Source organism: Dasypus novemcinctus, chromosome 4 (genome assembly GCF_030445035.2).
Source record: "Dasypus novemcinctus isolate mDasNov1 chromosome 4, mDasNov1.1.hap2, whole genome shotgun sequence".
In the NCBI taxonomy this organism is placed as follows: domain Eukaryota; kingdom Metazoa; phylum Chordata; class Mammalia; order Cingulata; family Dasypodidae; genus Dasypus; species Dasypus novemcinctus.
Window position 1 is genome coordinate 69,181,284 of NC_080676.1, and position 21,359 is coordinate 69,202,642.

The window sequence follows — 21,359 nt, forward strand, 5'->3', positions numbered from 1 at the left end:
TCATGCAATTTATCCTGCTTTCTCTGTTGGAATGTGCTGTACAAAGGCTCATTCTCCATTTCTGAAGAGCTTGACTTAAAAATAGTGAGCATGAATAGCCAGACTTATTTTGTGTGAAGCTATCTTCCTTTTCCTGGAGGTCACTGCTCTTCCCTGTCTGTCTAATCTGGAGTTGTCGCTCTCAGGTAAGGGCAGAGATGGTAATATACATGGTTAATGTTCAGTAAACACTCAGTTATTGCTATAGTAATGACCCCAAATTATAAAAAATCCTTTACCCAAAGATGTTAGAGTACTTTTGATCATCTCATTGACTGATAAAATCTCAGAAAGGAAATTGTAATCACTGTTTAAAAATATGCAAGCAGGAACCCAGAAAGGAGTAGCAGCTTGACAAAGTTACATCAAATTATCGCAGAATCATGCACTATTAAGGTTGGAATAAAATCTAAAGATTGTTTCCTTCAGTGATGCTTACACATGTGTCACAGGTACCAGCTAGGGGTGGAGTGCAAGTGAGTAGGCAGGGATTTGAGTTCCCTAAAGTGACTTTTCCTCTTGTATTTCAACCAAGCAACTCCAACTATACGTTTCATATAATATGGTTCTGAATACGGTTTCCTTTCAAGAAAATATTCCAGTTTTGTATTGTTTTGTTTTTATATGTGCAAACTGATGATCTAATTCCATTCCCTTGCCAGGCAAGGTCTCAACCAGAAAGAAGTCTGCATAGGTTAGAGCAGAACTGACCCTGGAACTTACAGAGTAAGACTCCTTGTCCAGAACTCTGACGACTGCACCATTTGCTCCTATTCCTAATTCACAGTTTCAATTAAAGCTCTTCCACAGTCTCCATTTTATTGTTTCCAGTCTTAGAAATAAAATCAATACTAAATTAATAGGAATAATTGGTATCTCTTGGTATCAATGAGTCTATGAGTTATCCTACAGACCAGGGACAGTGGTGTTTCCCAATCCCCATGTTCTAGAAAGCTTTGAAATAGAACAGTGCTTATAACACAGTCCAAAGAATTGAGAAGTAATTATATTATACTTATTATAATACCTTTGAACCTGTAATATGAGCCAGACACAGTACCAAGCATTTTTAATGCATTATCTCATTTTAGTCCTCCAGGTAGATACTATTATTAGTGGCCCTGTACAGAGAAGAAACCAGACTTAGATTAATTTGTTCTGGCTACTATATGGACTCTGACTGGAGAGCTCACATTATATAAGTATTGAAGCATTCTTTTTACTTTCATAAGCATTAAATGACTGTGGTAAAGCTTTTGTTGATCTAGCATTGAGGAAGCTTCTTAGATTCTCTGCAGATCAGACACTTACCCAAGTGGTAGCTTCAAACATTTTGAGGTCCAGAGGGTCTCCCTGGATGGTCCCATCTAGAAGGATCAGAGAGTGGCAGCTGGCCATGCCTGCACAGAGTGGACCCCACGGCAAAGCCCTGCCCGTGGCAAAGCTGTGGACTTCCTGGAAGCTAAAGGAGAACAGGGAAATAGCTTCATTCTTACCCATCCTGACAAATAGAGCTTCTTTTAAAAATAGATTTAACAAGCTTTGTGGCATTTCATACCCACTCTCCAATCTTCCCAAATTAACAGTGTTTCATGCAGTCATTGCCCTGAGATAAATCCAATGAGTATGAGAAAGGTCTGTGAGGTTCTTTCAAGCTCTTTCTCCCCTCTTCTCATCACCTCTTCTCTTGTGCTGATTTAATTCCACTGGTATAGAGAGAACTAGCATTATAGTCCTCCACTATAGTTTAGCTATTGGGAGTTTATGACTCCCACCCCCAGCGACTAGACCACTGCATTTAGAACCTTGTAAGACAGAACATGCTAGTTTATACTACAGTTATCTGTGTATTCCTCCCTCAATCAATCCTTCAAGGTGAGGGCTGAGTCATCTGTATCTCAGTCTCCATCATATTTGATGTTTGGCCTATAGTGGAAAGTCAGCAAATGTATGAGTGAATGAATGAATGAATTAGTTATGGAAATCTGCAAGACTTTAATGGCAAGGAAATTAACACATTCAGAAAATAGGTTTTGAAATGGACACTGATTCTTCCCTCTTCCACCCTGGCACTAGTTTCCATATTTCAGGCATTATTTTAGTACTTTCTATAAAAGTGGCTTCCTCTAAAACCTACTGAGAGAAAATTAAAGTGTTATATACAGAGTCCTTTCATTGATTCAGAGTTGAGTTCTGCCTCAGTCCCATCAGAGGAGTATGCTCTACAATCTTGCTGGGCAATCCTGCTTAAATGTTGTAATACAGTGGTTGGCTCACAGAGCAGCCTGTTCTGTCTGGAGCACCTCCAAATGGCAGAAGAACCACACACCAATTGGAAGAATTCTACGTTGAGGTAAAATCTGCTCTGGGAGCCTGTAAGAATAGACTTGCTTTCTCTCCTCATGTCAACTTCTTTCGTCTTTGAGGAACACCTCTCTTGTATCCCCCTTTATCCTCCCTTCCTCTGGGGTTGTACAGACTTCTAGCTCTTCTGTCAATACACAGTTTCCAGACCTTTCACCTTTCTAAATGTGATCACCAGACTCAGACTATTATTTCTCATGATATGAACACTGTATTTTCTTTTTAAATATAGCCTTATGTTGTGCTGGCCTATCGTTTTTGACAGCATCCCTATCACAGTGTTCATTCATAATTCGTCCACAATTCTTTGTGGCTTCCTCACTCAAGCTTCCCTTTGTTGCATCAACAATTCAAAATTATTTGGCTTATTACTGATCCTGTTGGTCATATCCATTGTTATGTGTCAAAAGATCAAGGTATCTTACTGGTCTACAATATGTCCCACGTATTTTTTTTTTTTTGGTTAAAGTTTTATTTTTTATTTTATTTTATTTTTTTTTAATTTCTCTCCCCTCCACCCCCCCCCCCCGCCCAGTTGTCTGTTCTCTGTGTCCATTCACTGTGAGTTCTTCTGTGTCCACTTGTATTCTTGTCAGTGGCACCAGGAATCTGTGTCTCTTTTTGTTACATCATCTTGCTGCGTCAGCTCTCCATGTGCGCAGCGCCACTCCTGGGCAGGCTGCACTTTTTTTCCCCCCGCGGGGTGGCTCTCCTTGTGGGGGTGCACTCCTTGCGTGTGGGGCTCCCCTACACAGAGGACAGCCCTGCATGGCATGGCACTTCTTGCACACCTCAGCCCTGCATGTGGGCCAGCTCACCAGACGGGTCAGGAGGCCCTGGGTTTGAACCTTGGACCTCCCACGTGGTAGGCAGATGCTCTATCAGTTAAGCCAAATCTGCTTCCCAGTCCCACTGTTTTTTAGTGAACATCTAAAAGAAATATTACCATCAGTGTGGTTAACACAGGAACTTTAGCTCCCATGAGAAAGCAAAGCACAGAGCAGAAAAAAGAACCCCATTTTTTAAGAAGACATACACACTGTCATCAGTATATAAATCTGAATATGGAATTTTGAGTTCCTTGGGATTGGGCCAGACTCTGGTTGGCACAACAAATAAATTCCTATTTCTGTCATATTATTTGAATATTAATGATTTATCAAGTCCAGTTAGCTTTAAGCAGTTCTTGAATTATCAAGCACATTGGGCAGGCCCCTTCTGGGAAAGGTCAGAAGTTATTAGAGATACATTCACCTTCAGCAAGAAGAAATTTAATGGCCTGCAAGTCAGGTGTTGGCTTTTACCTAGCATTGAATTTTGTCTCCTCTCGTTTTATTAAATGTGAGAAAGTTTTTCTTTTTCTTTTAAACGGTCGTTTTAATCATTTGAAACCTATTCTGACCCTTTCTTAGAGAAGAAGGAAGGAAAGAAAGAAGGGATGGAGGGAGGGAGTGAGGAAGGGAGGGAAGGAGACAAGGAGGCAACGAGGGACCTCATTAATCAATCAGTAACTAAACATTATATGTTGCTGTTATTTAAATTTGACAAGTCACTTTTAGAAATAGAAAGTTCCAAGAATTTTGTTAATGTATAGTGCACATTCAATAAATAGAAGATCATTCAAAAGGCAAGGCACACTCAACTCATTTTAGTTGAACAAATGCTGTGCATCTACCATGTGTTCTTGGTACAGTGCTATGGCATTAGGGACATATATAAAAGAGAAAGAGATTTTTCTTGAGATATTAACAAATTTGAATAAACACATATATTTTTTATAGAAGCTGAAACAGGAAAATGAGGCACCCAGGTATATGCCCAAATTCTCCCTCTGGGGAAAACGTAAAGAACTTTAGAAAATTTAACACTTGTAAGAGGTTTTTTCTGTAGACAAAAATAGTAAAAGTCACAAGGATTATTTTTAACCCAGGAAATAGACTTGTTTACAAATAGCATTTTAATATAAAAATGTATTAAACCCTAGGAATTAAAAATATTTTATGGATAAATTGTATGCTGTCTGCATAATCCATAAAAACCACTATGTACCTTTGGTGTATAAAACTTTTTTTTTTAATATAGGTTGTAAATGTTAGACAGTAATATTTTCATTAAAAACAAAGCATAAATGTCAAATACATCACATTTCATGATCTGATCACATTGGAGATTGTAGTGGGGAGAAAAAGCAGGCATGGAAGCAAACTCAGACATGACCACAAGAGGACCACAGGTGTGGGACGTACAAATTTTTACTACATGCCCGGCTGAAAAATGCCAAAGCTGACTGATCTTGTTAGGAAAGTGGAACTTCCAGCCACCAGAAGGTGGAGTTCTCAGAATTAGAATGCAAGGAAAATGACCACACTAGCTAATTCCACAGATGTTCCTCTTTTTGAAATTCAGTGTGCACAAGTCATTGAAGTGTTCTCCTTCCTCCTAGCACATCAAAAGCTTCAGTTTGTATAAGGAATGTTACCTCCTTGAAAGAGAGTGTCCTGGTGTGCAAATTATTTATATTGGACAACTTCAGGTCCCTCACTAATATGTGGGAAGCAAATTAAACTGTAGCAATGGTTTGAATGCAATGTCAAAACCTCCCCTTCATCTCCTGGTTTTGTGTGTGGTGGGGGGTTGGGATGGAGTGGGGGAAAATATTTACGTTCTTGGTGAGACTTTGAAGTGTCTAACAAGAGAAATTAAACAAAGATACTCTGGTCACCATTGATCACCAAAGACAAAACCCAAATGTTTCCGTTAGTAGTTTTCAGGAGAAAATGTAGAGTTCTGGAAAAAGTTAGACCACAGTGCATTTAGTCCAAGGTACTTACCCAGTCCTACTACAGGGCACAACTCCCCAGAGATCCAAGCCATCCCTTGTCAAGGTGCCTGTCTAAACAGAAACACTTGGTTTACTCTGAAGATCCAACAGTCTCATTGTGAAAACAAAAAAGGTACATTTAAACAGGAAAATGTATGTCACAAACATGTTATCAAGATCAGTGCTTCAGGGAAAAACACAATCATATAGCTGGGCTCCTGGGCTGAAGCTCTGATGAGCTCATTCCAACTGTATGACAGGCTAGCACTTAATCTCTTTGAAATTTAGTTGTCCTCTATGGTAAAAAGAAGAAAATAGTATTTGCATTAAACATTTTGTAGTTTTGAGGATCTAACATAGAGGATGTAACATAGAGGAGATATATGGGAAAGTCTTTGGTAAACCTCTAAGAACTATAAATTGGATAAGTCCAAGTTTTTAAAAGAGAAGTTTTAAAAGAGAAGTTAAAAGTCAAACAGAAGTAGAATCTTGGAAAGAGTCTAAAGAAATGTCTTTTCATTTGACATCTATTTTATAAAAACATGTTTAAAGGTATTTAATTCAATATAGTATAATGGCTAAGGCCTCAGGTCTAGGGATATGACTGGTTTCAACCACCAGCTATGTGATGTCTCTAAACATCAGAGCTTTTATTTGCAACATGGCCATGGTTGTAAAAGGTTTTTGTGAAGATTAAATGAGATAATAGAAAGAAGGTGCTTAATTTAATGTCTGGCATATAGTCAGACCTAATAATGATGGTAATTACTCATAATTATTACTCATTTTTATTCACATATATCAAAATTATCTTTTCCATCCTGTTCCTTTTTCCAGGTCCAAGGATGCTATGATCCCATAGAGAGGATGTCTTTTCTTCTAATGCTCATTTGATCACAAAACAGTATTGAAATGTTGGCAAGAGCCATGCTAAACTTTTGTCCTTTGGTAGAGGTCTCTGATCCCCAGTAATCATAAAATACAGCTCTAATCCCATTATTTCTCTGCTATCAAAAACCTTCAATGGTTTCATGCTGTCTAAGGAGTAAGTACAAATTCCTTAGCCAAACATTCAAGGTCCATGAGCACCAACTCCCATTACTAATGTCCTGCCATAGTCAGAATCGCGCACACTATTGCTTTCCTGCCTCCATGTCTTTACCCATTCTTACCCGCCTATCATGCCCTTCACTTCCATCTTACCCTCTTACAACTCCCACCGTAACTCCAGCATTTGTGTGAATAGACAAAAGAGTAGACCCAATAACAGGTGGAATAAGGGGTTGTTTGGGAGCAACTGGAATATAATCAAGGGTAATTTTCATCAATATACTGCAGAAGGGAAGATATAGTAAGGGCTTGACTAGTGCTTTATGGTAACCAATTTCATAGTAAAACATCATTAAATAAACTCTCCATTTTTTATTCATTCATCAGTTCAATTATTTACTGAGCAGCAACTATATGTTAGGCAATATTCTCAGTATTAGGGATACAACAATGAATTTTATTCTTTGTATTTGTGTTTTGACTCCAGAGGTAGAAGATACTGTTTCAAGTAATTTATTTTTCTAGAATATCAGAGCTGGAAAGATTCTGTAAGATTCCCCTGATTCACTACCTACTCTCCCTCCTCTAAACCCCTGAATCTAAGAGCTCAAGAAATGTACCTTTCCCAGATCACATATCCAACCAGAAATAAAATGAAATCAGGTACCCATATTCTTTGTTTCCTGCCTAACAAAACAACCATTCATGATGACAATGATGATAAAAATGACAGTGAGAAGGAGGATGAAACACACATACCTTGTCAAAGCAGACAAGGTTTAATTGTCCACATACATTGATCCTCTGGGGACTAATGCAAAAGATGCCTTTCTTCTTTAGCCTCCTCTGGGCATAGATAATCCCTGTGGTCAGAGCAGCGGGTAGAGCAGGAGGAACTGCAATCGTGATGACATCCAGGGCTTTTTTCACCACCTCCTCAGGTGATTCCTGGCAGATAAAGTCATTCTTTGGCTAGTACAGACAAATTGGCCATGAACATCTTTGTACATGCTTTTGATTATTTTATTAGATTAAAACTCTAGAAATGGTATCAGTGGGTGAAGAGAGCTGATGGCTCTCAATAGATTTTGCCAAAGCACAAGAAAAGCCTTGTAATAATTCATACTGCTACCAGCAGTGAACAATGTACCAGTTTTGCCATGATCTTGCCAACCCTGGGTATCAGGTTTTATTTTAAATTCCTTACTTAATGGCTATAAATTTCTACATGGTTTAAAGAAATATATTGTCAGGGAGAAAATGACAAAATGGTATAAATAAAAGTTTGAAGTGTACAAGAATAGAAGCATGTTGAAACATCAATGAAGTGTCTTATTCCTCTGGATCTGATTGTTACCATGGAATTCAGTGCTTATATTGGTGAAACTGGGAGTATATAAGCAGATTTCAGTGTTGGCTTTGTTTCCCAGGTTTGTAAACCAAGCCCTAGTTTAAGGTCAACATGTAGAGTATAAAATATATAGATGAGTGTATGTAGGCATGCATTAAAAGAACAAAGGCAGCTTACCCGACTAAGTACATACACGCACAGAGTGTAGATCATCCCGATGGTGGCTGTCCCTACTAGGCACAGGAGGAACCTGATGGCATCCCTGTAGAGCTTAAAATTCATTGGCTTGGGGTAGAGAATGGATCTCACGAGGTCCCCCTTTGCAGTGTTGAATCCTGAGCAACAAACACACATCCCATACTCTCAGGATGACAAATTCTACCTCTAGTGCTCTGCTAAACCTCAACATTGCCTTTGTTTTTCTCCAGACATAGTTCACCAATGTTTAAACCCAAAGGTGTCTGAAGGATAATTAGGAAAATATGCAAGTGCTAGCATGTAACATCTTAACTATCTCAGATATATGATATTTTTGTAATATCTTAACTATCTCAGATATTTTCTTCCCTCGACTTCCAATTTCACTGCAACCTGAGGTTAGAAAGTACCATACCAGATGCAGAGCACAGATTTTCCAAACACAACTTTATTTAAGAAAATAACTCATAAGCATATAAGAAAAAAAAGTTATTTGAATTTGAATTAAATGTCCCGGTAAGATGGACTCACTTTTCCAATACTTTTCAGTGTTAAGTTTTCAGTTTTTAGACTTCCTTAGAAAGAACTTGGGATTTGGAGTGAGAATGCCTGAGTGCTAGATCCAACTCTGCCAATTACTGGCTGAATCATTTTTTAAAGTTCACTTTAATTGTGTGGGACTCAGCCTATTCATGCTCAAACTGGGGGCAGTAGGCATCTTTGCTCTGCTGGTTTTCTGTGTGGAAACCCTTTATAAACTGTAAAGCTTATAAATATAATTATATGCCTTTTATTAAAAGGCATATCCTATAGTTCAGTTGGCATTTGGTTTGTTATTTAAGACTGCCTCTTACCTAATAACCTTAAGGCACTACACAAACTGAACAAAACTGTTTCATTGAAAACAACAGCATGAAGGAGGAGATGCTAACCAGTCTGCAGCACCACTGCTCTCACGGTGCCGGAGCTGGCCGCCTTGGCCTGGATAACCTCCGTTCCACAGAAGAGGACATGCCGCTTGTAATCTGCTTCACTCTGTATTTTCCAGGGCACAGAGCTATCCGTCTTGGGTAAGGGAGTTTTAGTGACCGGGATACTTTCTCCTATAGAAAATAAGCATCTCATTTTGTAGATGCATGCACTCACTCATCATACAACAAACATTTTTCATGAGCCAATTATGTCGCAAGGACAACTTTAGGTGTTGGGGTGCAAAGATAAACATAGTTTTTGTTTTAAAGAAGTTTATAGGTCAGAGGGCGAGACAGACATGTAAACAAGCAAGTATAATGCCATATTATAAATACCATGAGTACTGGAAAATAAAATATGTATGTCAACATAAGCTGCAAAGCACCAATTAGGGAACAGGAAGCTGTGTAGACTAAAATTGGTGGGGAGGAGAATATAGGGGCCAAGACCACAATTCAGGAGGCGAAGGATGGGGGGACCCAAATATACATATTTAGGCATTTAAACATTTTTTCAATCAGCACTGGTGGCCGAAGTTAGAGGAGATGTTTTAATCTGGAGAATATTCTCATATCTGTCTGCAGCACATGGGATGAAATGAAGTCTGGTGAGTTTGAAGGTTGCATGTCCAGTTAAGAAACTATCACACTAGTCCCAGTTGGGGAGGATGAGGCCTGAGCTATGGTAGCTGGTAGTGGGAGTAGAAAAGAAGTGCTGGATGTGAAAAATAAGGGACTAAGACACAAAATTTGGAGAGATTTTAATATTGGCAGGGACAGAAGAATTTTAAATGGTTTAATGTTTTCTGATATGGGAGAATGAAAAGAAGGTGATGTTATTCATTAACATGGGATTGCAGGAGGAGAGAATTACCATTGGCCACAGTGACTTGGAGGTGCCTTTTGGAATGACTGGATCGAGATGCCTTACAGGTAGCTAGGCATCTATTTGGGGCTGTAGAGCTAGGGAGAGACCTTGGATAGAGATATTTTGTCATATCTCATGAGCTTATAGATAACTAAAGCCACAGAAAGGGACAAGATGTCTTAGGGATCAAGTGTGGGGTCAGAAGAGGAAAGAAAAAGGACACGTCCCTGAGCAACACTAACAAGGAGATGAAGGTGAGCAGCAGAGGGAAGTAAATGGATATAGTTAGTCATTGAAAAAGTTGAAAAAAGAGTATTGTGTTAGAAAGCTAGGGAGAAGAGAGTTTTAAGAAGGAAGAGGTGGTCAGAATAGTCAGATGCAAAATGCTCATTCTGCCAGAGTGGGTGACACCATGGGGTAAAATCCCAAGTAGTGAGAGTGGGGGTGGACCCACATCCTGGGGAGGACTAATGCCACCAAATAGAGGGAACTGTATCCCTCGAGAGAAAGGGTGGCTCCCAGGGCATTGGGGCAGTTGAGCAAGTTAGGCCCTGAACACTATTCCATCTATTTCTGGAAGTGGCTCCTCAGGAAACGAAGGTTGGCTGTCACTGTGGGCACCAAGGTGGAAGGGAAAATGGACGTTAAATGTGTGGAACCAAAGTAAAAGGGGGGCAAGAGAGGAGTTTTTTGAGAGTACACAAGGATGGATATAAAACATGTAATATTACACCATAACATATAGGAGATGACAGACTGATAATGTAAACCATAATGTAAAACATAGGATAACTAAAAATGTAAAGAACTGTGTATCCTAAAGTATGCACCATAATGTAAGCACAGATATTACCTTGTTAGAAAGCTAATATCTCAGACTCTGTACATCACCTTAAGTAAATATGATGTGAAAAGGGTGTAAGAGTATAGCTGTGGAAGGAAAAAGGTTTTGTGGTGGATGTATGGGAGTGCTGTATATTATATATATGCATTGCTGTGGTCTAGGACTCCTGTGAAGAAATGCTGAATAATTAGGGGGGGGGGGGGGAAAAAAAAGGATAGGATGTGGAATTTTTTCAAGTCAACATTCTTTATCTAAGTTCTTTATCTAACTTTATCCAAGTTCTTTATCCATCCTTTAAACCCATCGCTATATACCATTCCCTAGTAAGGGACCATGACATTATATTGGGCTTCAAATTTCGGGGAGTTCTGGACCACAGAGTGTTTCAACAATGGCAATGGAGGGATACTGGTATGGGATACCAATGACAGGTGATATATGGCTGACAGGGAGCTGTACAGAACATATGTCCAGGGGGCATGGTAATGATTGGATATACTCATAATGGCAACAATTAAAAACCACAGCAGGGGGGGGTACTGGGTTCCTGGCCAGTGGTGCTCTGCCGCGGTCCCTAGGGGAGCAGCGACAGTCTCCCAGGTACAGCAGCGGGGACCTGGAGGGAGTGAGGGTTCAACAGTGAGCCCCTGATGCTAATGACTATGCTTGTGAGCTGATAAACCTAAAATAAGAACAAGGCCTAGAGCAACATTGTGCCTGGGAATTTCCTCCTGTCAGCCTTCATGTTACTCAAATGTGGCCAGTCTCGAAGCCAAACTCAGCATGTAAATGCAATGCCTTCCCTTCAGCGTGGGACATGACACCCGGGGACGAGCCTCCCTGGCAACGAGGGACCACTATCAAATACCAACTGATGATGCAACTGGAAAAGGACCTTATACGGAAGGTTCAATGCGGATCAGCAGAATATCCATGTCTACATAAAATAACATGACTTTAAAATGCTGTTTGACCTAAAGTAAGGGGGAAATGGAAAGGAGAAATGAGTTTATATGGCTACGAGTTTCTAAAAAAGAGTCTGGAGGCTGGCAGAAGGATTGCCCTCATGCACAACTGAGCAGAGTCAGAGAGACAGATAAAGCAGATACAACCCCCAGATATTGGTTCCTTTGAAGGCTAAAGAGACCCATGAGAGTTATGGCCATGGCCGATGGGGTTAACTACCAGGGCAGATGGCCCCTCTTTGGAAATGGTGTTTATGTGTGATGAATCTGGACTCAGATGGGATCTCCCTTCATAAGACTTTCATGCTAATGTGCTGGAGGTGCAGTTAACGTTGGGATTTAAGATATATTTAGGGGATTTGAATCTCTGGACTGACAATGTGATAGCCAGGTCCTGAACCTCAACAGACTCCAGCACCTACAATCTGATTTATTGGACTTACCGCACTCAGCTAAGATGGAGTTGAAGAAGGACAATCACCACACCATGGAGCCTAGAGTGATTACAACTGAAAATGGGAGGATTGCATCCAGCATCCATGTGGAATTTGAGCCTCCTCTTGACATAGAGGTGCAATGGACACAACCAATCCAATGTCCACATAGAAGAGGTGGTATTGGATTGAGAAAAGTGGACATGGTGGACGATGGGTATGGGGAAAGGCAGGAAGAGATGAGAGGTGGAGGTGTCTTTGGGACATGGAGCTGCCCTGGATGGTGCTTCAGAGGCAATCACCGGACATTGTAAATCCTCACAGGGCCCACTGGATGGAATGGGGGAGAGTATGGGCCATGATGTGGACCATTGACTATGAGGTGCAGAGGTGCCCAAAGATGTACTTACCAAATCCAATGGATGTGTCATGATGATGGGAACGAGTGTTGTTGGGGGGGGAGAGGGGGGGTGGGGGAGCGGGGTTGAATGGGACCTCACATATATATTTTTGATGTAATATTATTACAAAGTCAATAAAAAAAAATAAAAAAAAAAAGAATAGTCAGATGCAGCAGGGAGTCAAGATGAAATACTGAAAGATCCTACCAGATTTAAAAATTGGGACACTGATGACTTTTGCCAGCGCATTGCAAGGGTCAGCTTTCAGTGGGTTAGAGTGCTAATAAAATACAGCATATGAAGTGGTAAAGGTATCTCTGGCCTGTTCATGCCATGCCCTGGTCTTTGCAGAGTGGACAGCATAAAGTCAGAGATATGTTACAATACTAGGGCCGCTTTCACTAAAAAATGGTACTTGGCAATTCCAAAAATTCCAGCATTAAGGGATTCATATAAATCTATGGCTTTCAGGGAAAGGAATCTGACCTGCTATGCATTTATTAATAAGTTCAAATAGGAAAATGTGTGTTACTGTTTCCACTTCATACTTCTTTGGTCTGTCCGGGAAAAATTGATTTGAACTTTAGTGGGAACCACATACATCACTGTGCATTCCCAGGGTCCCTTTCCATCTCTGAAAAAGACTTTTTTTGATCTTCTTTATCTTACAGCAGTATTGGCATATCTTTTCAATATACATATGTGAGTTAGAAATCAAAGCAGTCTGATCATGAACAACTCAGTTCCTTCTTTTCTATAGACCTCAATTTCTTTATCTATGAAATGAGATGAATTCTACAGTCCTTCCCAGATCCAGTATGCTATTTAAAAATGAAATATGGTTACCCCAAAACACTCAACGTGTATTTTGAAAGTATCAGTTTTGCTAAATGCTATATCATGAACTTTTCAAGTAGCTTTTCAACATTTTCAAGGCAGGCTAGGAAGAACTGGGACTGATCAAATGGGTTTCACAATGTTGTTAATGGTTTTCAAACCCTCCAAGTTTATCTGAAGACATACTTTATATAAAAATGCTAAACATAAAAGTCACAGACAATTCTGAATGAGCTAATGACCTTTACAATCTTTTAAGATAAAACGAATGGGCTGTAATAAACTTTTCTGAAAGAAAGCACTACAAAACGCTTAAAAAATTAAGACCAGATTAAATTTAGCACATAGAAAGTAGCTTTAATTTAAACTCTTAATACTATCTCAAAGTAGGACTGTTCACTGAAGTTTGTGGGAATAGGAAGGTCTTGTTCTGACTGCCCAAGCCCAGTGCCGCATGCCCTCTGCTAACGCCCAGAGCAGCCCCACATGCTGCAGCACACATCTATCATTCAGTTAAGTGTAGGAGCTGTGATTGTAGTAGCTGGGACTGAAAGGGCAGGCAGAGGCGTTAAGCCATGTAGATAGATTGAACTGTACCTGTCAGCATGCCTTCATCTACCACACAGCTGCCATCGATCAGAATGGCATCACAGGACATTTGCACTTTGTTTCCTGTCAAAATTAATAAATCTCCAGGTACCAGGAATCGTGATTCCAGCTCTTGGACTCCAGCTGAAAGTGTGAGGAGACACAGGTTTAGCCAAGTTTTTTTTTTTACCCCAAAAACACAGTGCAACATCTATCTAAATTAGACATCAATGAAGGAAAAGCATATATGTCATTAAAACAAAGGATGATATTATTCAACATTGATTCAAAATCCAGAATCAATAAGAAAAAGGGGTTGTAAATTAAATCAAAACAAAAATCTTTTGTGTGTCAAAAAAAATAAGCAAAGTAAAATAAATGACAAATACAGAAAAACATATTTGAAACAAATTACAGACAATAGATTAATGTTGCTAATAGAGTTCCTAAAAAAGAAAGCAAAAAAATGTATAGCAAAATTGCTCAAGATATTAACAGTTCACACAAAAAAAGTAAGTAACTTGTTAACTTTTTGAAAATGTGCTCAGTCTTATTCATAATAAGAGAAAAGCAAATTCTTTCCTTTCCTTCTTCTTTCCTTCCTTTTTGCCTTCTTTTCTTCCATATTCAGTCCAAAAGATATTATGGAACTTCCAGTTTCTGGTCAAATATGTAAATAGCTTGGAAGTTGTCACTCTCACCCTCACAAAAAGTAGCAGCTGAACAAACTAAAAATAAACAATTTTTCTTAGATCCATCCAATAATTGAGACCCCAGGGCAAATTGCTACCCCTGAAACTAGAGAGACAGGCAGGTACAAAAACAAAACTTACTTGGAGCAGAAACCATGGATAAAGCCAGTAACTCATATGAATACTTAAACAGTATTTGACTAATTGCTGGTGACTGCACATGGCCTAGCCTGAAAGATAAAAACTCCTAGAGGCCCAGGTTCAGGGGAGCCCTCATTCTTTTGCATTTTACCTCTAGAAGTTTCAATAGGTTCTTACTATGAATTGGAGAAAAACCTCTCATGCTTCTGGCAGGAGGAGGAGTAAACTAACCATTTTGAAATTTGCTGACAGCATTCCGTTCTCCTTAACAAAGGCCTGGCATCAGGGGAATCTATTTTACCAGAACTAACCAACATGGGTTTTATCAGAGCCTCACCAATATGAAGAAGTCTCCTCTAGCATCCCTAATTCAATAAAGAGGGGGTAAAAACTGAGAAGGGCTTTTGAATATCACAATACAGAACACTGAAAGGCTAAGACCTAATTATAGGAATATATAACACTTCTTTTCACTCCACATCTTACACCTCAATAAGACTCCTGTATAATAACAGGGGATTACAATGGAAAGAAATGCAAGGCTCAGACCCTACATAAGAAGGAGACTCTAGGGAAATATAACAGAAAAGACAGATACAATGACACCAGAGAAAATTCTAGATTCTGACACAACTAAAGAAAATAAAAAATACAACCTAACTCCTGGACAAGTAAACATAAGATCTCACATGAATGGCCTATTTACCTAAGTTCCTTTTACCCAATTTATCATGTCCAGCTTTTAACAAAAAAATTACACACTGTGCTAAAAATCAAAATCTGAAGAGATAAAGAAAGCATCAAACCAGACTCAGACATGGCAGAGATTTTGGAATTTCCAGACCAGGAATGTAAAATAACTATGATTAATATGCTAAGTATTTTAATGGAAGAAGTAGACAACATGTAAGAATAGATTGATGATAAGGTAAACAGAGATGGATACTATAAGAAAGAATGAAAAGGAAATGTGAGAAATCAGAAGCACTGAGAGAATGTCTTTTATGAGCTAAACAGTATAGTGGACACAGCCAGAGGCTGGAACCAGTGGAACATGAGGCATGGAAAGAGATTCCTCAATTAGCTGAAAGAGATGAGGACTAGAGGAGAGGGGAGAGATGAGCCATATGCCTAATCACCCACACTGAGATCAAGGAAAAAGTGAACCTGAAGGAGAATGCAGAGACTGGCAGAGCCACCAGCATGTCCTATCATGTGCCTGATTACCCGCAGCTGCAACTTGGTGAGACAGCATCTGTGTGATACCTTGATTTGTTCACTTCCACAGCCTCAGAACTGTAAATTTTTAACCTAATAAATTCCCATTATAAAAGCCAACTCATTACTGGTATATTTCTCCCAGCAGTCTTTAGCAAACTAAAACAATATTTACTGTGGCTACTTGTCTATTTATACAGATGTTCGCTAGTTCTGTCCCTGAGATGGGAGAGCAGTGAAATCCCAATAATGATGAGTAAATCCAATGCTCAAATCTTGATTTCTAAATTCCATTACTCCCAATTCCAAAAGTACCAGGGTTCCTTAAAGAAATGGCTATTTCAGATTACAAGGCTGGAAAAAAAAAAAAAAGCTAAACTAGAACTTGTGACAAAAAGTGAGGAAGTGCTCAAGTGCTCAAAGAATGGTGGCAATATGTCAAAAAAATATAGAAACCAGCTTAAAGGTCTTCTGATCCCCAAACTGGAACAATCTGAGCATCAAAATAAACAATAGTAATGAACTGTAAGCACTGAATAAAATAGGAATCCACGAAACCATAATGATATATATAAATGAATAAATAAATGGGGAGAAAATAAAGCTTTTACTTATAGTAAAATGTCTACTAATTAATATAAAAGGAAAGACAAAAGAAGAAAATCACTACTTGGAAATTATCAGAGTACAACTGATCTTTAGGAAACATCAATGGACGTTAAAACTAGTAGATGAAAATTTGATGAGAATGGCTTATTTATACAGCCTCAAAGTATTTTTCAGCAAAATAAATATTAATTACAAATGGGAAAGAGTAAATTGACAGAAAAACCAGGCATACACCATCTTAATTAATTCAAATTGCCATCTCCAGTAATAGAACAGATTGAAATTACGTACCACTTGAGAAGATGCAATAAAGAATATAGCATCACTTCTGTGACATTCTAGCCAAAAAAAAGCACAACTTGAACACAACTGTGAGGAAACATCAGACAAATCTAAATGGAGAGATGTTTTACAAAAAAACAGAGTTAAGAGTCAAGGTCATGAAAGTCAAGGACAGATTGAAGAAGATCAAAGAGTGTCTCAGGCAAAGTCATTGTGTGATCTTAGATTGGATCTTTCTATTTAAAAAACCATTATTGGAACAATTGGCAAAACTTGAAAGGAGTCTTAGCATTAGTTGATAGTAATGTGTCAATGATAACTTCCTAATTTTGATGATTGCACTGCTTTGTTTTGTAGGAAAACGTCCTTGTTTATAAGAAATACGCACTAAAATTTGTGATGGTCATGAACCATGTGTCAGCAACAAGAGAGGAGACACAAATAAATGAAATAAAAAATGACAGAGGGCATTACTACTGACCCTGCTGAAATAAGAATGATAACAGAATACTATAAACAAAGGTATACCAACAAACTAGACAATGTAGATGAAATGAACAAATACCTAGATACACATGAACAGCCTGCACTGACCCAAGAAGAAATAGAAGACCTCAACAAATCAATCACAAGTAAAGAGATTGAAATAGTCATCAAAAACCTCCCCAAAAATGAAATGCCCAGGACCAGATGGCTTCACAGGTGAATTCTACCAATCTTTTAAAGATGATCTAATATCTACCTTGCTCAAGCTCTTCCAAAAAATTTATTAGGAAGGAGCACTATCAATCCCATTCTATGATACAACATCACCCTAATACCAATGACTGATAAAGATACTGTGAAAAAAAGAAAATTATAGACTAATTTCTCCAACGAAAATAGATACAAAAATTCTCAACAACATACTTGCAAACCGAATGCGAAAGTGTATTAAGAGAATTATACACAAAAATCAAGTGGGTTTCATTCCAGCTATGCCAGGGTGGTTCAACACAAGAAAATCAATTAGCATAATAAACCACATTAATAAATTGAAGGAAAAAATCACATGATCCTCTCAATTGATGTGGAAACAGCATTTGACAAAATACTGATAAAAACACTCCGAAAGATAGGAAGACAAGGAAGCTTTCTCAACACATTAAAGTGTGTATATGAAAAACCCACAGTTATCATTGTACTCAATGGTGAAAGACTGAAATCTTTCCTGCTGAGATTGGGAACAAGACAAGGATGACCACTGTCACCACTGTTATTCAGTATTGTGTTAGAAGTTCTAGCTAGAACAATTAGGCAAGAAAAAGAAATAAAAGGCACCCAAATAGGAAAGGAAGAAATAAAACTTTTGGTACTTTCTGATGATATGATACTATATATAGAAAATCCTGAAATCTCCGCAACAAACCTACTAAAACTAATAGGTGAGTTTAGCAAAGTGGTAGGATACAAGATTAATACACAAAAATCAGTAGTATTTCTACACACTACTGATGAGCAATCTGAGGAGGAAGTCAGAAAAAAATTCCATTTACGGTAGTGGCTAAAAGAATCAAATATTTAGGAATAAACTTAACCAAGGACACAAAGGACCTATATTTAGAAAACTACAAAACATTGCTAAAAGAAACCAAAGAATACCTAAATAAGTGGAAGGACATTCCATGATCATGGATTGGAAGACTAAATATCATTAATATGTCAATTCTACCCAAACTGATTTACAGATTCAACTCAGTACCAATAAAAATCCCAACAGCCATTTTCGCAGAAATGGAAAAGCCAATTATGCAAATTTATCTGGAAGGGTAGGCAAAAATGTCTTAAAAAGCAGAATGAAATTGTAGAAAAATCACTTTCTGATCTTAAACATATTACCTAGCTACAGTGATAAAAACTGCATGGTACTGTCAAAAGATATATTGACAAATGGAACTAAATCAAGGACTCAGAAATAGAGCCTCACATCTATATTCAAGTGATTTTTTAGAAGTCTGTCAAGCCCACTCAGCTGGGTCAGAACAGTCTATTCAAGAAATCGTGCTGGGAAAACTGGATATCCATGTCTAAAAGAAAGAAAAAGGACCCCTATCTCACACCTTATACAAAAATTAACTCAAAATATCAAGGACCCAAATACAAAAGCTACAAACATAAAACTCCTCAAAGAAAATGTAGGGAAACATCTTCAAGATCCTGTGGTAAGTGGTAGTTCCTTAAACCTTATACCAAAAGCATGAGCAACAAAAGCAAAAATAGATAAATGGGACCTCCCCAGAATTAAACACTTTTGGTCTTGAAAAGACTTTTGCAAGAAAATAAAAAGGTGACCTACTCAAGGGGAGAAAATATTTGGAAACCACATATCCAATAAGGGTTTGGTATCCATGTTACATAAAGAGATCATACAATCAACAATAAAAATACAAGCAACTCAAATTAAAAAATGGACAAAAGACATGAATAGACAGTTTTCCAAAGAGGAAATACAAATGGCCAAAAAGCACATGAAAAAATGCTCAACCTCACAGCTATTAAGGAAATGAAGATCAAAACTATGTGATAACATTTCACACCTTATAGAATGGCCAATATTAAAAAATCAGAAAACCACAAATGCTGGAAAGGAGGTGGAAAAATAGGAACATTTCTTCACTGCTGAAGGGAATGTGGAATGGTACAGCCTCTGTGGAAGATAGTTTGGTAGTACCTCAAAAAGCTGAATATAGAACTGCCATATGATCCAGCAAACCTAGGAATACATTCAGAAGAACTGAAAGCAGGATGCAAACTGACATTTGCACACTGATGTTCACAGTAGCATTATTCACAATTGCTAAAATATGGCATCAATCCAAGTGTCCATCAACTGATAAATGGATAAACAAAATGTGGTATATACACACAATGGAATACTATTCAGCTGTAAGAAGAAATGAAATTGGAATGCATGTGACAATATAAATGAACCTAGAGAATATTGAGTGAAATAAGCCAATAAGAAAAGGACAAATATCATATAGTCTCACCAATATGAACTAAATACAATGAGTAAACTCATGGAAGTAAAGTCTAGAGAATAGGTTACTAGGAAATAGAAGGTGGGTTGATAATGGGAAATGATGCTTAATGTGTGTAGCATTATTAATAAGGTTAATTATGAAAGTGTGGAAATGAATAGAGTCGAAAGTAACAAATTATAATTATGTAACTAACACTGATGATTTATACATGTGATTGTGCCTGCAAGAAGTAGTCTGTGAATGTAATACTTCAACTGAATGGAAGCTAGAGAATAATGCAGGGACTGTATAACAGTGATTTTAGTGGTAGATGAAGATCATGGTTAACAGTATAAATATAAGAATGCTCTTCTTTTACTAAGTGTTGAGAATATGGTGATACACAGGAAAATAACTAATGTAAAAAAACTAATGTAACTTATGGATGATAGTTAACTGTAATATTATAATATTTTGCAGCAATGGCAAAGAAGATATTATACTGATTCTAAGGGTTAACAATAGGGGGTATAGGAGAGTATGGGGTTTTTCCTTGTGGAGTAATGAAGAAGTTCTAAAATTGACTGAGGTGATGACAGCACAACTCTTTGAAGAAAATGAGCATCACTTAGTGTACACACTGAACAGATTACACAAAGCATGTATAACACAGGGAATCCAGTGGTGGAAGTTATACTGTGGTTAACAGAACAAATTTGAGAACATTCTCTTATGAATTATAACATATATATAATACTAATATAGGGTATTAATAATCAGGTAGCTTGGGGAAAAATACACAAATACAAGATATGGGCTATAGTTAGTAATATTTTGATGATGTCCTTTCCTAGTTTGTAAGAAATGTTTCACAATAATGCAAGGTGTTGCTGGTAGAATGAACTGTGGGAGCATGATGTTTGCTTTGTAAGTTCATAACTTTTATTATACACTTATTATTATTTATGTATGTTACTGTACAAATGATATACTTCAATAAAATTTTATTTAAAAATTAAACACTTGCATGCTTCAGATGGCTTTTTAAAGAAGGTAAAAAGACAGTCTACTCAATGGGAGAAAATTTTTAGAAACCATGCATCTGATAAGGGTTTGATATCCATGTTATATAAAGAGATCATACAATCAATGATAAAAAAAGAAGTAACCCAATTAAAAATGGGCAAAAGGCTGAACGGACATTTTTCCAAAGAAGAAATACAAATGTCCAAAATGCATATAAAAAGATATTCAACATCACTAGCTATTAGGTAAATGCAGATCAAAACTACAGTGAGATATCCTGTCACTCCTTACAGAAAAGCCATTATTAAAGTAACAGAAAACTACAAGTTCTGGAAAGGATGCAGAGAAATCAGAACCCTCCCTCACTGTTGGTGGAAATATAAAATGATGCAGACTCAGTGAAGGACAGTTTAGCAGTTCCTCAGGAAGTTGAATATAGACCTGCTATGATCTGGCAATCCCACTACCAGGAATATATTTAGAAGAAGTGAAAGCCAGGATGAAAACAGACATTTATACACCTATATTCATAGCAGCATTATTCACAATTGCTAAAAGATGGAAACAACCAAGTGTCCATCAACTGATGAATGAATAAACAAAATGTGTTATATACATACAATGGAATACTATTCAGCTGTAAGAAGAAATCAAGTCG

At 37.8% G+C, this 21,359-nt stretch overlaps 1 protein-coding gene across 1 annotated transcript in view; it reads right to left on the bottom strand.

Annotated features, from left to right (window-relative positions):
• Positions 1-21,359, bottom strand: part of LOC101410916 (probable cation-transporting ATPase 13A5) — a 304,534-nt gene that overhangs the window by 206,019 nt on the left and 77,156 nt on the right. The window contains exons 10-15 of the mRNA XM_058295542.1: positions 13,741-13,875; positions 8,756-8,926; positions 7,803-7,960; positions 7,034-7,222; positions 5,235-5,296; positions 1,351-1,501 (exon numbers count right to left, since the gene is read on the bottom strand). Coding sequence (XP_058151525.1) covers positions 1,351-1,501; positions 5,235-5,296; positions 7,034-7,222; positions 7,803-7,960; positions 8,756-8,926; positions 13,741-13,875 — 866 coding nt within the window. The remainder of the gene's footprint in view (positions 1-1,350; positions 1,502-5,234; positions 5,297-7,033; positions 7,223-7,802; positions 7,961-8,755; positions 8,927-13,740; positions 13,876-21,359) is intronic.